We start from the raw sequence: 15,329 nt of genomic DNA, 5'->3' as shown, positions 1-15,329 counted from the left end.
TCCCCCCACAAAGACATGAGTGGGGAGTGGAGAAGGGAGACAGGAAGGAAGGCAGGCAATCAGGGCATGTGATCCAGGAGGTCAGGGCTGTGGGCAGCTGGGCTCGGTCTGGCTGGGGAACTCTGGGAGGCAGCGTGGAGCACCAACCCCAGTCTCCCTAACTGAGGCCATGGGGGCCGATCCACTGACTCCTGAGGCCTGCTGGGGGGCGGGGAGGGGGCATTAAATCCCTGGCACCTGCCCTATGTGCACAGGTTGGGGGTGTGTGGCCAGAAAAAGCCTCAGGCAGAGGGGCAGGTGCTGGGAGCTGGGAGCTGTCCAGTGCGTGCGTGGTGGAGGTGAGTGCTGAGAGGTTATGGGTGGGCACCAACAGTGTGTGCTGCTTCTGCAAGGCTTGCTCCATGAATAATGGACCAGCAAGGTTAGGGCACTGCAGCTGGGAAGGGGTCTGCTGGACTTCAGCAGCTATTTTCCATCTACAGGCATCACCCATCATCCACTGACAACCAAGCCCAGGAGAGAGGTCCTGGCCAACCCCGTCCTGATAAATATCATGGGAGCTCCTGTTATGGACTTCTGGCTCCAGCAGGTTCACATACGGGCCTCCCCCTCGGGGTGAGGAAGCACAGAATGGGGAGTCTTGCAGGGTCATTCTGGAAAGGTGAACACAAGGGGGCTGATGCTGTTGAGGGCTACCATGTGCCAGGCACACGCCTCAGCATGACTGAGCTGGGTCCTCAGAGCAACCCCGGAGGGAGGGGCTCACCCACCCCTGACAGGTAGGAAGCAGCTCAGACAGATTAGGTAACTTGCCCCAAGCCCCCACAGCAACCAGGTCAGTCTCCAAAACCAGTGCTTTTCCACTGTGATGCCTTCTCCTGATACCAGATTTGGGGGATTGAGGGAGGGGGGAAGGAAGAGGAGAGGAAGGGAGGAGGAGGAGGAAAAGGAAGAGAGAGAAGACCTAGTTTCCCTTCACTACTTTATGAAATTTCAAATATGAATTGTGATCATTATTGTAGGGAAGCAACCACCTTGGGAAAAAGCATGGCTACTGGGTACATGGAGCTGAACCCAGCACCTACACTTGGTTCTACCACAAAGAGTGAACACAGGGTCCCAGTTGAAAGCTAAGTTCACCCTCCAGGGGTGGAACGTAAGAGTCTCCAAGACCCACTGAGGTTTGGACACAGCTCATCCGGACCACTCCCCACCCATCATTCCCTGAACCTGGGCAGAGTTCCTGCCGGCTCCCTGCCCTCCCTCCGCCCCCACTGCCTTCCTCTCCCCACCAGCGAGTGCTGAACGCAACCATACTTCAATAGCTCACATCCCCTCTCCTCCTCTCTCCTATTGTTCTGAAACAATGGTGCTCTGTGACTCTGACCCCTGACTCCTCATCTGTCTTCCGCATATGGGGTGAATCCATCACAGTTTACAGAAGCAGCAGGATCAGGTGCCCACTTGGCCTCACTTCCTTGCCCTTCCTTTCCCAGGGGGGACAATAAAAGCTGTACAATCACTGCTCAGGGCAAACCAGAGGTGACTCCTGAATGGATGGGAGGATGGCAACGCCCGGGCCTACTCCCTCCCCTCACCCAGCATCCCGCCAGGTCTGAGTAATTGGTTCCTGATGGAAGCGCCACCCCGTGCCCTGCCATTTGTCCAGCCACCTGTGGCCGCTGGCAGCTCTGGCCCAACAGTCTCATCTGTCATCGGGTGACTGCTCCAGACTGAGTGAAGTTGCAAAGTTGAGATAAAGAGGCTGAACATCAAAAGGCCCCCAGTTATTCTGCAAGCTCGTGACTTGGGATGCTTCCCATGGTCTGCAGAGCCAGGCTGCTGAGACAGGAGCTCTTGAGAAACTGTTTAGTCTCAACTTTCTGTCCTCCTAAATCCACAAGTAGGCAAGAGATCTTCAAAGGGTGGTGACGGGAAGAAAAGGACAACTGGTATTTTAACTGTGGCTTTCAAGATAAGGAGCTTTAAGGATCTTTCCGTCACAGTCGGGAATCAAGTGCTGTGGGTGCCCTCTGGGACAGTAAGACCAGATTTTCACCAAAGTCTGCAGAGAAATGGGTGCCTGAGATATTCTGCTGCAAGTTTAATAGATAACACAGCTTCCTAAACATCTGTGATTCAAGAAATTAGAAGATTCTGATATTTAATTATTTAAGCGACCAGTACGAGGTGTTCCCTAATGCTATATAGAAATATTAATGTACATAAAGGGATGTTCTTTAATTAAGTTATTAGCGTTTTCTTATATGCCCAGCACTGCATCTGGTAAATAGTAGGTGCTTAACAGATGTGTGTTGACTGAAAATGTGCCCAGTATAGAGTAAAGGACTATACAGAGTAATCACTTGATGAAACTTTAAAAAAATCCCAATGCCCAGATCTCACCCCAGACAAATTAGATGAGGATCCCTGTAGGGTGGACCAGGCATCGGTAGTTTTTAAGGCTCCCAGGTGATTCCAATGGGCACCTAAGATCAGAACACCACTGGTCTATGGACATGAGATTCTAGTAGATAAAGTTTCTGCCATTGTGTTGTTTGCTCCCCTTCTTTGACACCTCTGATTAGCCCTAAATGGGATTGGGAAGTAGGTGGAGTTTCCTCTTTTTGACAAGGAAAAGTCTCTTCCATGTCATATTTCCTGCCCAAATGTTCCTTCCCATGAATATCAGCTGCTCCAGGTGTTGAGAGACCCAGACAGCACACTGATAGATCTGCCCAACAATGGTGAGTTTTCTGTGGATCCTAGAAACAGCAGGAGAATGAGAATTTTCAGGTTGGAATAAGCATCTGCCCCCCTTTATTAAATCCAACCGTCTTGTGCTCTGTGGGCAAGCCATTGCATTGTATCACTCCCCTCTTCAAAAACTTTCAGTGGCTCCCCACTGTCTGGGGAATGCAGTTGAGGCTTTCAAGGCCCTCCGTGGCCCAGCCCAATCTCCTCTTTCAGCCTCATCTTCCTTCTACTGCCCTGTATGTCCCCCACCCTTCCTCTGAGATGGTCAGGAATCCCCAACGCACTTCAATGCCCACCAGTCACATGGGTGTGACAGAGCAGGCCGTGCCATGCACATCCTCACCACTGTGCCTAGGCTTCTTCAGCCCAAAACCAGACTCCTCTGTGTAAATGCCACCTCCCCAGTGAAGCCCTTCTGGATTCTAGCAGTGGGAACAAAGTCTACCTTCTCTATGCTTTGCATGTGTTTCTATTAGATCACAGCCATGCTTTATGTAAACGTGAATGATGTGATATTGAAAATAGTGTGACTAAAAAATAATCACGTCTTGCATGATTTCAGAGCTGGCAAGCTCAGACAATTGTCATCTGTGTTGAAATGCTATTATTCCTGTGGCAATGCTACCCTGACAGACAGCGGGAGCCATGCTGCACTGGAAAGTTGTGCAGGAGTTGGGGGACTGCTGGGCTGTATTTTAACATTCACTGTGGTTCTTATTTCCATCTGGTTTGCATGTCCTACTGCAATATGTAGGATATAATTAGTGTTTGTTAAGTCCCACTAGTGCTGAACTAAAGGCCAGAAAGTCATCACCTTTGGAGTGGAGGGTGGATATGACAACACAAGGTAAAGAGGGTCAAACAACCACTGTGATGTGCTGTGCTCTCATTTTTAGGAGAAAGAACATTCTCTAAAACATTAAGGAAAGTGCTAAAAAAAAAAAACAACAGAGAAAGCAGCATTAAATGCAAAAATATGCTACAGTGGTGGTGGATTGAGGGGCTCTGAAAATGTGTACTTCCAGCTTCACAGTGGTTCCCAACCGAAAATTAATCTTAATTCTGTGAGTTTTAAATAACATTGAGACTGAGGAAGGACTCCAGTGAAAAAATAAAACAAAGCCTCGTTAAGTGTGTGCCCCACCAGTCCTGCTGCTGTCTACTGTTGGGTTGTATTTGTTGGGGCCTGACCTGAACCTCCCAAATGCCCAGTGACTTCAGGCTTTGGGGGCAAAGCCATTAATTAGTAAGAGGCAAGAATGGACCAAGGGTGATGTTGAAAGATTCAGCACTTGGGAAGAATCTTAGTCTAACCTTTGACTAATTGGTGTTTTTGTGAAAATTCAAGAATCACTCAGGCTGGGGTGAGTATGACAGGGTGTTAAAATGCAAGTTTTGGCTGAGGCATAATAGATGCCAAAATTCAGAGGAAAGCACTAAACCAGGATTTACTATGTCTGGTGGCAACAACCCAAACTATAATGTCAAGGATGTAACAAGAGTCGGGAAAGGAGGATTCTTGGAGACAGATTTTGGAGAAAATGGTTTGTGGTCAGGGGAGGGTGACTGCCTTTTAAGTTAAGCTTCAGGGGACCTTGATCAGGACAGTCAGATGCAGGCCCAGGAAATGTACGGGGAGGGGGCTGCTGGCTTTCCCCTCCTGACTCCACAAGGATCACCTGCCTTTCCAGAGACTGTCAGGGCAAAGATTCCTGAGTGGGATCTACATGCAAGAGCCAGGGTGGGGTCACCTTTGGTCCTGTCCCAGGGCACAGTCTCGGCAGCAGGAACTGAAGGCATCTTTGGCCGCCTAGAGGCTGAGGTTGGAAGATGTGGTGAGGGAGGAAGCACAGGTGAGCCTCCCCAGTAGTGGGAGGGCGGAGGGGGTCCCCAAAGGGGAGGAGCCAGCTCTTCATACCCAGACTGAGTGAGTGCCTGCAGCAGTGCCTGGTAAGTAAGACCTTTCCTGTTTGCCTTTTACCTCTCACAACCCCTGCTGTGAGCCTGGGGGGCTCTCAGGAAAAGGGGGAGGGCCAGTAGAAGCACCACTGGAGGAAAGCTAGACTATTCCCGGAGAAAGGCTTCCCTCCTGCAGCCTTGCCCTGAAAGAGGGGAGGAAGCCTTAACTTGAAATCAAGCTTTGATTATTTCATGGGACAGGAGACACTTTGATTATGGATTTGTGAATTTGCTTTGAGGCTTGAAGCGACTGTAGGACTTTGCATTAACCAAGAGTGACCTGAGAATGCACAAGACTGTCCTAGACTGTCTCCAAGGACAAGGAAAGAACAAACCCCCCCCAAGTGGGCTTAAAGAGAATAGGGACGAAAATGAAGTTTCATACTTGCCAGCGAATGCGCTGTCTCCCTCTGAAATTTATGTTCATTTGTTCATTATCTGACCTTTGCTGCCAGCACACTGCTCCCCAAGAGAAGGGCTTTTACCAACTTTGGTCCCTGCTGTATCTCCCCTTGTCTCACACAGTGGCTGGTCGTAGTAAGTGCTCAAAAGTTTGTAGAATGAGTGAGGGACAGTGCCTGCCCTGGGCTGTTCTGCCCTACTTCCTGCACTGAGCCGTGTCTGCCTCTGTCTCTAGACTGACCCTGTCTTGATGAGGTTTGAGATGGAAGACTCTCTCTCATTCATCCCTGCTCCCTCTCAGCTTCTGCTCAGTGCTTTACACTTGATGGACATGAATGGGGTTGAGAGGAGTGGTCCAGAGCAGGACCCCTTGCTCTACCTGGGGGTCAGACAGATGGCTGAGCCGGCACCTGTTATCTTGCACGATGGGGCTCATCTGAAAAGTCCGGGAGATGACCTTCTCTCTCAGAATGTGGGACCAGGAGCTCCTTCTCAGTGCCCGAGGGTGCAGTCCTCCTTGGAGGAAGTCTTGGGTTGAGCACCCTCATTTGAGAGGTGACCATGTGGGTGGGGGCCTTAGTTTTACAACGCTTAGCCCCTTGCCTCGCTCTGTACCCCGGATTCAGTGGGTCTCCAGACTTGGCCGCATGCTAACCTGTGGCTGCACAATCGCCTTTCTCTGGTTGACTTGCAGCCCCTGGTTTCATGGTCTGCTCATCTAGTGTCTGGCCTTCCATTTTCCCGGCCTCCATTAGCCATGAGGTTCCTGATTTTGTTATCTCACCTTTTTTCTGTGGATCTTGCCTGACCTTGGGCTTCAGAGTGTTTGGTTCAGATCTCCAGACCACCTCTGGGATAGACTCAGATCCCTTGGCATGAAAGTTTGGCTTGGAGATTAAGGCAACTAGAGATAAGACACGGTAACTGAATGCCTGATCCTTGATCAGACTCTGGACCAGTAAAAAAGTGGCTACAAAGTCATTTTTGGGACAACTGGAACATGGACTAGAGATTAGATAATAGCATTGTATCAGTGTTAAATTTCCTGAATTTTATAACTATACTGGGGTTATTTAAGAGAATGGCCTCATTCTTAGGAAACACATGGAGATACTTATGGGTAAAGAGGCATGATGTCTGCAACTTACTTTCAGATGGTTAAGTGGAAAAAATCATACATAGAAAGAGAATGATAAAATAAATGAGGCAGAGTGTCAAGACTGAGTGAATCTGGGTAAAGGGTATACAGGAGTTCCTTGCACTATTCTTTGCAACATTTCTGTTAAGTTTAAAATCATTTCCAAATAAAAATTCAAATAAAAAGGTTGCCTTGGGTATCCAACCTATACAGTCAAAGCTTATATCTCCCTATTCACCCACCTAAGTACCTCTCCTTCCAGCCCAGCTATCGGCCAAGGGCTACCCAGATGGTACTTCAAGGCACGTGTGGATTCTGGCTTGTGGAGGCAGCTCATGACCCCAAAGTCTCTCTCAAGCACCCTTGGCTATACTGGAGAGAGACAGGCAGGAGCACAGTCCTGAGGGAAGACATCGCTACTGCACTGCCCCCTTCCCTATCTGTCCACTCAGCTCCTAGGACAAGCCCTCTCTTGAGGACCATCTCTTGGGGGCCTCCACCAACAGGCTTGGCCGGGCCCTCAGGCTGCAGATGCCCTGTCCCTGCATCAAGGGATGCTGGGGTACATCCATGAGAAGCCACTGACCACAGAGGACACTTGTGAACTAACCAACCACATAAGCTTGGGCTGGAATCCTGACCTCTCCAGGCCTGTCTCTCCTCAGCTGTAAAATCATTTACCTCTGACTGGATGAACCCCTAGTCCTTCCCAGCTCTGTCTGAGCTGGTATCTGCACAAGTGGAACTAGACAAGCACCATCCTTGAGAGACCCGATTCTATGCAGCGGTTTGGGGCTTTATCACTGAGCAGTTCCTTCCTCCTCGGCATTTTGGGCATCATCATCAAAGCATGACCAGGGCATGACCTTTCTTGGTCCCATAAATCTTTCATCTTTGGAAAAAATTTAAATCCCCCTTACCTCTGAGCAGTAATGATGAAGCTAAGAACTTCCTCTTCCCCAGACAGGTGGCTTGTATCAAAGATCATGCTGAATTCATACTATGGGAAAAGAAAGTGACATTTGGCATCAGCCAGCATTCCAAACTTAAACACTACAATCTTCTGCAGTTTATGACCTCTGGATGCTCATTTGCACAGCAAGCTTTATTCTGTGTGCATTTCTCTCTGCTGGTCAGGCCAGAGATACAACTTTAGCAATAAAACGCAGAGCCCACTCTGGCGAGAGGCACGCTGTCCTTTTCAGCAACCGAGGTTTTCGTTAGGAAGCGATACGCTTGAACTCTTAAACCAGGACTTCCTAAATTTCACTCACACACCATCATCCCAGTTTTTGCCACATCTGCTTATCATATCACCTGTGATATGTACTTTGTATTTTTATTGCCTCACTCTTGCTGTTTAAAGACTATTTTAAAGAGAAGAATTTATATCACTATCACAGATGGGAATCAAGGATCACTTGCCATAAAGAGGAGGTCATCATAAAAATAAACATAACGGAAACAAAGGGGTGTTGAATTCTGTTGCCTGCTGAAGGCTCTGGGCCTAAGGTCTGCTCTATTTTGATAAAAGGGAGATTAACGACTGATAGGGAGGTGTTAGAGATATTGTAGAGCTACCGGAGAATTTCTCCCGCAAAAAGTTAGGATTGAAAGAGTGTTGAAAAGGTAATAAATTTCTCACCGTTAGAGTCAACGTGGTTTAGTGTTATGTCCATGTATCACCTAAAATCATCTCATGAGCCACCCAAAATCATCTCAGGTACTCCCAGTGGTGGGCACCCTGTGATTCGGGGAACACTGCTCCAAGCAAATGGTTTTCACCACATACACACCAGGCAAGTGTGGGAATCAGGAAGGACCCCTCGGGTAGGGCTTATAGAGCCAGGCTCTACCACAAACTATGTGATCTTGGCCAAGATACTCGATCTCTTTGCATTTCAATAAAAAAGAAGAGGGTGGACAAAATGATCCTTAAATTCCATCAAGTTCTGAGAGTCTATGACTTATTTAATATCTAAATATTTGTTCATTTATGACGTCATTTTGTTCCTTTATGACGAATTCTAGGCAATGGTCTAACTTTGCAACACCGGATTCTACTGAACTGAATGCTACCTGAAAGTAATGAACGCTGGATCATGACATTGGACCATCAACTAGAGTGGATGCTGGACATCCCTTTCTAGACAGAAATTTCTGTTGCAGTGAGACCTGTCAGCTTACAGTGAGGGTGGGTCATGGAGACAGGACAGGAAACAGAGCTGGAGGACCCAAAGGAAGGGAAAGTCAAGGGTCTCATTGCAGCAGAGAGTCTGAACTGGCAGGAGATCTGAATTAAGCGCTCTAAAGATCAAAGTGAGGTAAGAAGCAAAAGATTTGGGCACAAAGTCAAAATGAGAGCCAGAGGCCTGGGAGAACAGGTCAGGGACCGGGCAGGCTGGTCGTGAGAGACAGAAACATACGGCCAGCGAAGTAAGCAGATAGTGTGGTCATGAGGCTTAGCAGGTGGTCTGGAGCCTGATGACCCACAGGGTCTGAGGGCAGGGGAGGACAAGCCGGGCTGTGGATAGAGGGAGCCCCATCCCTGCTGGGTCGCTTCTGGGGCTTTCTCCAGGGACTCACCCCCAGAGCCCTGCCTCCAGGACCAGCCTTGCTACAGGCCTTCACTTCTGTATGTGGAGGAAGGCAGTGACATTACCAAGCTGGAAAAAAAATCCAACATCCAACATCCATACTTCTGTTGGCTCTGTGACTATTTTGAGAGAGAATGAATTTTAACAAAATTTAAGGCCCCATAAGTCAAGATTACTTTATTTTCATTGTATTCATTTATTCACTTTCTCTCTATGGGAAGTATTCCTGGATCCAACTGCAATGATAAGTTTTCCTTTTAAATTATCTTTAAAACTAGCAAGACGCACCTTAGGTTTGAGGGAGGGAGGCTGGATTTTACAACAAAATGGCTACTTTTAAAGTGTTTCAATTAAGTCTATTTCCTGTTGCTCAAAAGATTTCAATAAAATTTGTGTGTGTGTGTGTGTGTGCATGTGCGTGCCACATTTTACTACAGGCAATGATGCCCAGCATTCAGGGTCCTCCTCCTGGATCCTCACCCTACCTGGAATCTCACAGGACTTGGCCCATATTCTGCCAGCTTTTCTGAGGGCAGCCACCACTTGGGGCTTACCTTCTCCTGGGATGAATGTGGACAGAATGAGGATCAGAGCCAGAAAAAAGGCTGAGGAATCACAGATATAAGAGCCACCAGTTTGGAGCAGGTACATTCAACGAGGCTGAGGGATTCAAGTGATTTGCTAAGAAATGAGCAAATCTTCCTTACTAGAGCATTCTCACAACTGGTTTGCAAAACAGCTACTATGTACTGAGACCAAAAAGCCTTAGAGATTAAAATGATCCAATTCTATGACATAGGCAGGATAAAAGGATTAAACTTTCTTTTTTTTTTTTTTTAGGAAGGGAAAAAAGGTAGACAAAGGAACATAAAATTTCCTTCAAATCATAGCAGCGAAAACAGCTTCCATTTAAAAAGGCGGAACTGGTCTTTTAGAGTCTAGTTTTACCTCCAAAAATCACATCTTCTACGTCTTTGCATCTCTTTATAATGATGGCACATACTAGAATGTTCCATGAATCTCCAAATATGCTAAACCATATTACTGTTTGAGCTTAGAAAATCTGGCTCCTTATAAATACCAAAGTGACTGTACTTTCTTGTACTTTTCTGACAAAATGAAGTGCAATACAATTATTTATATTTTAAGAGGTCTCTTCAAAAAATTGTGAGTTCCCGGGGGGCAACAGCCAGGACTGTAGATCACTAGCCCAGACCACATCTTCTCCTATGTTGTTCCAGGGACTCAAAGTGGCATGGGATGTCCCAGAAAATAAAATGTTAAGAGGCCAACCAGATGGTGCTTGACAAAGTACAAAGGCCGTGGCGTGTGTCTCACATCTGCGGTATGTCACGTGGATCAAGGGGAAGGACCACAGCCCCCCGGAACAGACTTGGAGATGGCCATGGACAGGGCTGGCTGTGCCCAGGCAGGGCTTTGCTGGCCACCCCGCTGCAGTGGGGTGTGGACGAAACCTCGGGGAGGCAGTTGCAGAATGAGTGGCTGGTGGGAAGGGCCGGGGGCGCTGCCAAGGAAGTGCCCCGTCCCTGCCCCTTACCTTCGACTTCGACCTCATGAAAGGGAATCCCACACTGCATTTGAGGAAGTCCGATTCCAGCAGTTCACAGGAAATGCCCATTTCCTCCTGAAAGACAAAAAGTACCAACAGATGGGCTGGCTGCACCAGGACAGGTGTGTGGAGGAGCCCCAGGGAGGCAAATCCAGGCTTCAGCAGACATGGTCCTGCTTTAAGGAAGTTCTCAGACAACAGCCACTGTTGGCTGTGCTGGAATGAGGAGTCTCTGACAGGCCAAGTCCCCATCCTCCTCTGACTGCCCACTCGTCCCCCCGCCACCCTTGCCAGAGGTTCTCTGGGAAGACAGTGCAGAGGACAAAACCACTCTTCATTCTTTTTTTTTTTTTTTTATCATGTTTGTTCTTGTATATCAGAGTTTCCCTAACTGTGTTCCGTGAAACATTAGTTCTGTGGGTATTACATTTTAAAAAAGGGTTTTGGGGTCAAAAAGTTTGGAAGATGTAGGGATAAAAAGAGTTAAAAATGTGATTTTTTAAAAAAGCAATTATTATTATTTTTTTTGGATTTTATTTTATTTGTTTCTTTTATACAGCAGGTTCTTATTAGTAAGAACACTCTTCATTCTTAATCAACCCTTTGGCTCTGAACCCCGGTGCTCTCCTCGTGAAACGGGACAGCCCACACGTGAGCTGGATGCCTCCTTAGGTTTGCATTAAAAGGCATCCAAGTTGCCTTTCTGGCTCACACCCTAATCTTGCCTTTCAAAACCTTACTAGTTGAGGAAAAATAAATGCTAAGGAAATCGCACCAAGGAAAACACAGGGATTCTTTCTACAGCATGAAGCAATGAGGGCTGAGTTACACCCTCAGCAAGCCTTCCCAGGGTGGGGGTGGGTGCAAGGGCAAGGAGAGGGCTCCCAGCATAGCTGGCCTGGGCTGGACTCTACAGCCAGGCATGAGAAAACCAGGAAAGGGGCCGCAGGGAGCTGCCATCTTTCCACCTGCACACATGGTTTACAACCAAAGTCAAAGGAAAGCAGGAGGCTCTTCATAACCCACAGGGCCTCTCCAAGTCACTGAGGCCAAATCAAGACTTCTGAGGGGGAGACAGAATGTTTGCAGGTTTGGGAAAAGGAGAAGGCACAGAACAGAACTAGCACTGGCTGAATGTCTAGAAGCTGGGGTGCTGGAGTTCAATGAGGTCATGTGACTTCCTCAAGGTCATTCTTGGCTGACTCTAAAACCTATCTCCTTCCCCTACCAAGGCCCTCATCTTCTCGAGGGCCTTGGCAACTCTGCAACACACAATGGCAGCCAAAAGGAACCAACCTGTGTGGATTCTGGCTCTGAAATGTCACCCATGCTCCCTCCTCCAATTTCCAGGACCTGCGCCTCAGCCCAGACCCACATTTCCAGGTAAATGGGTGAAATAAAAAAAGTTTAAGTTGCGTGTCTAATCAGAAAAAAAAAATGTGAGCACTTACCACAACATACCTACTTAGTTATATGTTATACACATATACTATTACACTAATATATTATGAACATTATCAAACACAAAAAGTAGAAATGACAAAAAACAAATAACTCATCTGTGGGATTAGAAGTCAAGATAATAATTGGCGGGTGGCAAGTGGAAGGGAGTTCTCGGGGTGCTGGGGATGTTCTCAGGTGTGATCATTGTGAAAACTCACTGAGCTGGGCGCCTAATGATTTGTGTACTTTTGTCTGTTTTCTAAACATCAATAAAAATTTATTTAGAAAATAGCAACAAAGCAACAGCAACACAAACAACCGGAAATACAAGGAAATAAAAAATAGGAGATATATAAATATAAAAGGAAACTGTAGCTTATCTTTCAGCATCCAATCTAGATATCCAATGGGGATAACTGATCTCAGTAACTGTTAAGTTTTCTAACGGTTCTCCGTGACCTTAGTCAGCATCCCTCATGTGGGCTTGGGACCTCCTGCATTAAAATTGGTTTGGGAGTGCCTTAAAAAAAATACAGATTCCCAGGCCACGCCCCAGTGGTCTTAGACCCTGAGTACACTCTGGGATTGTGGGGCCTGAGATAAGCATTTTCAATACATGGTAGGTGATACAGTAAGTGTTCCACTGTGCAATGCTTTGGGAGCCACTGCTATGAGTTTGCCTTTTTTTGGTCCATTCTACAGGTTGCTTGAGCAATCTTCTTAAAATGCCTCTCTCCATTATGAACATAATAAAGCTCAAAATCTTAACACTGGCATCCATTTGGCCCCTACCTCTCTGAGCACATACGTCACTATTCTACAAACATCCTTTTCTTGGTCTCATTTCCACACTTTCCACACTTTTGCCTAGTTGTTCCCACTGTCAAGAACACCTTTCCTCAGCCCTTCCTCCAAGGTTTCCTTCACCCATCTTGCCCCAAACACTCGTGGGTGGTAGGTAAGTTTGCATATCTAATATGGGCATAGCACAGGATTTGGAATGGACCCTGAGCATCCACTGAGTGGCTGAGTCATCACATAACCTCCCACGATCAGCACTGAGGACACAGGTCTGAATGACATTAGTCCCTGTCCTTGAAGAGCTCACAGCTTAGAAGGGGGACATCTTCCAGCAGAGAAACAGACATTTACAGGGCAGTGTGAGGGGCTGCTCTTGGAATCTCGAGAACATGCAGCAGCAATCTCAATAAGGAAAACCAGTGAATAATTTCTCAACTGCTGTCTCACGAACTGCATGGCCCAAAGATTGGTCCTAATGATTCACTGTTGGTGGCCTCTTGTCACCATCCTCTTCCTTATAATTCCTCACCCAAGAAGCAATGTCCACAATTGGCCCAAGTACAAGCTACTCTAAATCCTAGCTAACTGGCCTGTGGGCATTAGAGGCAGCGAGCTCAAGCCTAGGTGACCTTAACTCCCTGGGACAGTCTTGGTTTAAGTCTGTCGTCCTGGTGTAATTACTCTCAAGAGCATCCCAGGATATACATAAATTATATTACTCAACCCAGTTCCAAAGCTCAATATCTCACTGGAAATCCCTTTCAAACCAGGAGAGAGGTTTTCTATTTAAGTCAAAGGTCTATCCGTTCTCAAAGATTTATCACCCCGAAGACTTCTTCAGGTTTTACATGGATGTGAAGGACTCATTGAGTCTTTAAAGATTTACTCTGGAACTTGAGGGGACCTCCGTTTACTCAGCTTTGATCTAAGACTGCTTTTGATTGCCTGAGAACTGCTGAACTACTTTATTTTTGTTAATTCCAAAATGCAAGGAAATAACATTTAAACCAGCATTTATTGCATTATTCCACATCTCTCTTCCACCCTACTCAGTCTAATAGAAATGACAGAATTCCGGTTGGATCTTGGGGTGGGGGACAAGCAAAAAGAGTGAAAACCAAAGACTTCTGTAGGAGTGAGAGCGCTCAGTGTACGGTCATGACTCACGCGCTCCTGGACGCTGCGACAGGGAGGAATGTCATGGGTCACCCTTCTGCGCCTGTCAGCACCAGAACAGCCCTCCCATGGCTATGTAAGTCCCCTTGACTGAAAGGCTTTAATTCCGTTTTCCACTCTTCACTGCAGCTATGAGGCAAAGAGGCCCCCAGAGCATGGGCTTCAGCAAACACTGTGACTGCTGGTGTGGACGGCACAAGTGCTGCACCCAGGACCCCTTTACTAGATGACTTCCAGTCCCTGGCTGAATGGGAGCTGCTTTGCCTGGGAGGTTATAACACCCTTCCTCTGCAGCCTATGATTGACACGGGTGCAAAAGGCTGCCCCTTTGCCTCAAGGTGAGACCAGCTGTGCTGTGCAACTCATGTTCCAGAGCCCCCGTGGGATTAGGCTGAGAGCACATCCCTGTTTGCCTCTGTCCTCTGCCCCATTCTGTTCCCTTCACTCCTTTTCTCCCATGAGCATTTTTGCAGTAAATCATTTGCCCAGGAATCCCCATCTCAGGTTCTTCTCCGGTGAACCTGACCTCAGACAATACTCTTTATAGATGAGGCTGCTGGCACTGAGAGCTTCTGTTAAGTACTGGGCATTTGTTCCCAAGTGGGGAGAGGCAACGGAAGGGGAACCCTCACATGCTAACGAATGTTGTTCAAATCCATACTAACCAAAGGAAAAACTTTCTAACTACTGGTTATAAAGTCAGCATAGCTGCCCCCATCAGGGGAGCACTTAATCTCAAAGCAGTATCAGCACCCCCTATGCTCTGGTTTTAGATCCTGCCTGGGGCATAACCTTAAAAAACAGGGTCACTATGGAGCTAGGTACCACCCCCGCCCACCTCCACCCCCACTCCCCATAGTCAGGCAGGCATCCTGTAGTCAAAGAAGTCTCAGGGAACCTTTAAAAAATGAATGTTGGGGTGATGTGGCTAAACTAGCTGTGCCCTGGCTTTAGACAGCATCAGGAATAGTGATCTAGTGGGGGGAGGGTGCTTTTTACCTCCGCCAGGCACATGGTACCCCACCAGGAGGTACATGGGAGAGATTCTAGGGACAAGGCTTCTCCTTGGCTCTGATTCCTTTTGTGCCTCAATCATTGCTTACATTGACTTTAGCTTGGAGAACTTACCTTCAGCACTGTTGCAAGACTTATGATTACCAGCTCTCAGCTGATAGGGAATGTGGACCAGTGAATAGACTGTCTACCCTTTGTCCCTGATTGCCAAACAGTGTAGAATCTGATTATCCAACTCAGATGCAGTGCAAATCTACTAAAACCTGTTGCAAAGGTGCAGGCTTTCATGAAATCAATGAAAGTGATGCTCAGAAACTGCTCAAACCACTCAAAGCCTCTGATTAAGTCTGGATCTGGCAGAGTTAGATCAGTTAACTGTTGAAGAAGTCAAAATTATCCTTGGATGATAACACTTTAAGATGCTTGAGAAGATAAGGCTTTAAATTTAAAAGATCAAGAGAAGCGTTTGGGA

At 47.2% G+C, this 15,329-nt stretch overlaps 1 protein-coding gene across 1 annotated transcript in view; it reads right to left on the bottom strand.

Annotated features, from left to right (window-relative positions):
* Positions 1-15,329, bottom strand: part of ITGA9 (integrin subunit alpha 9) — a 345,733-nt gene that overhangs the window by 67,127 nt on the left and 263,277 nt on the right. The window contains exons 19-20 of the mRNA XM_061196493.1: positions 10,412-10,498; positions 7,177-7,256 (exon numbers count right to left, since the gene is read on the bottom strand). Coding sequence (XP_061052476.1) covers positions 7,177-7,256; positions 10,412-10,498 — 167 coding nt within the window. The remainder of the gene's footprint in view (positions 1-7,176; positions 7,257-10,411; positions 10,499-15,329) is intronic.

Source organism: Eubalaena glacialis, chromosome 7, assembly GCF_028564815.1.
Source record: "Eubalaena glacialis isolate mEubGla1 chromosome 7, mEubGla1.1.hap2.+ XY, whole genome shotgun sequence".
In the NCBI taxonomy this organism is placed as follows: Eukaryota; Metazoa; Chordata; class Mammalia; order Artiodactyla; family Balaenidae; genus Eubalaena; species Eubalaena glacialis.
This window is presented reverse-complemented; position numbering and strand designations above follow the sequence as displayed.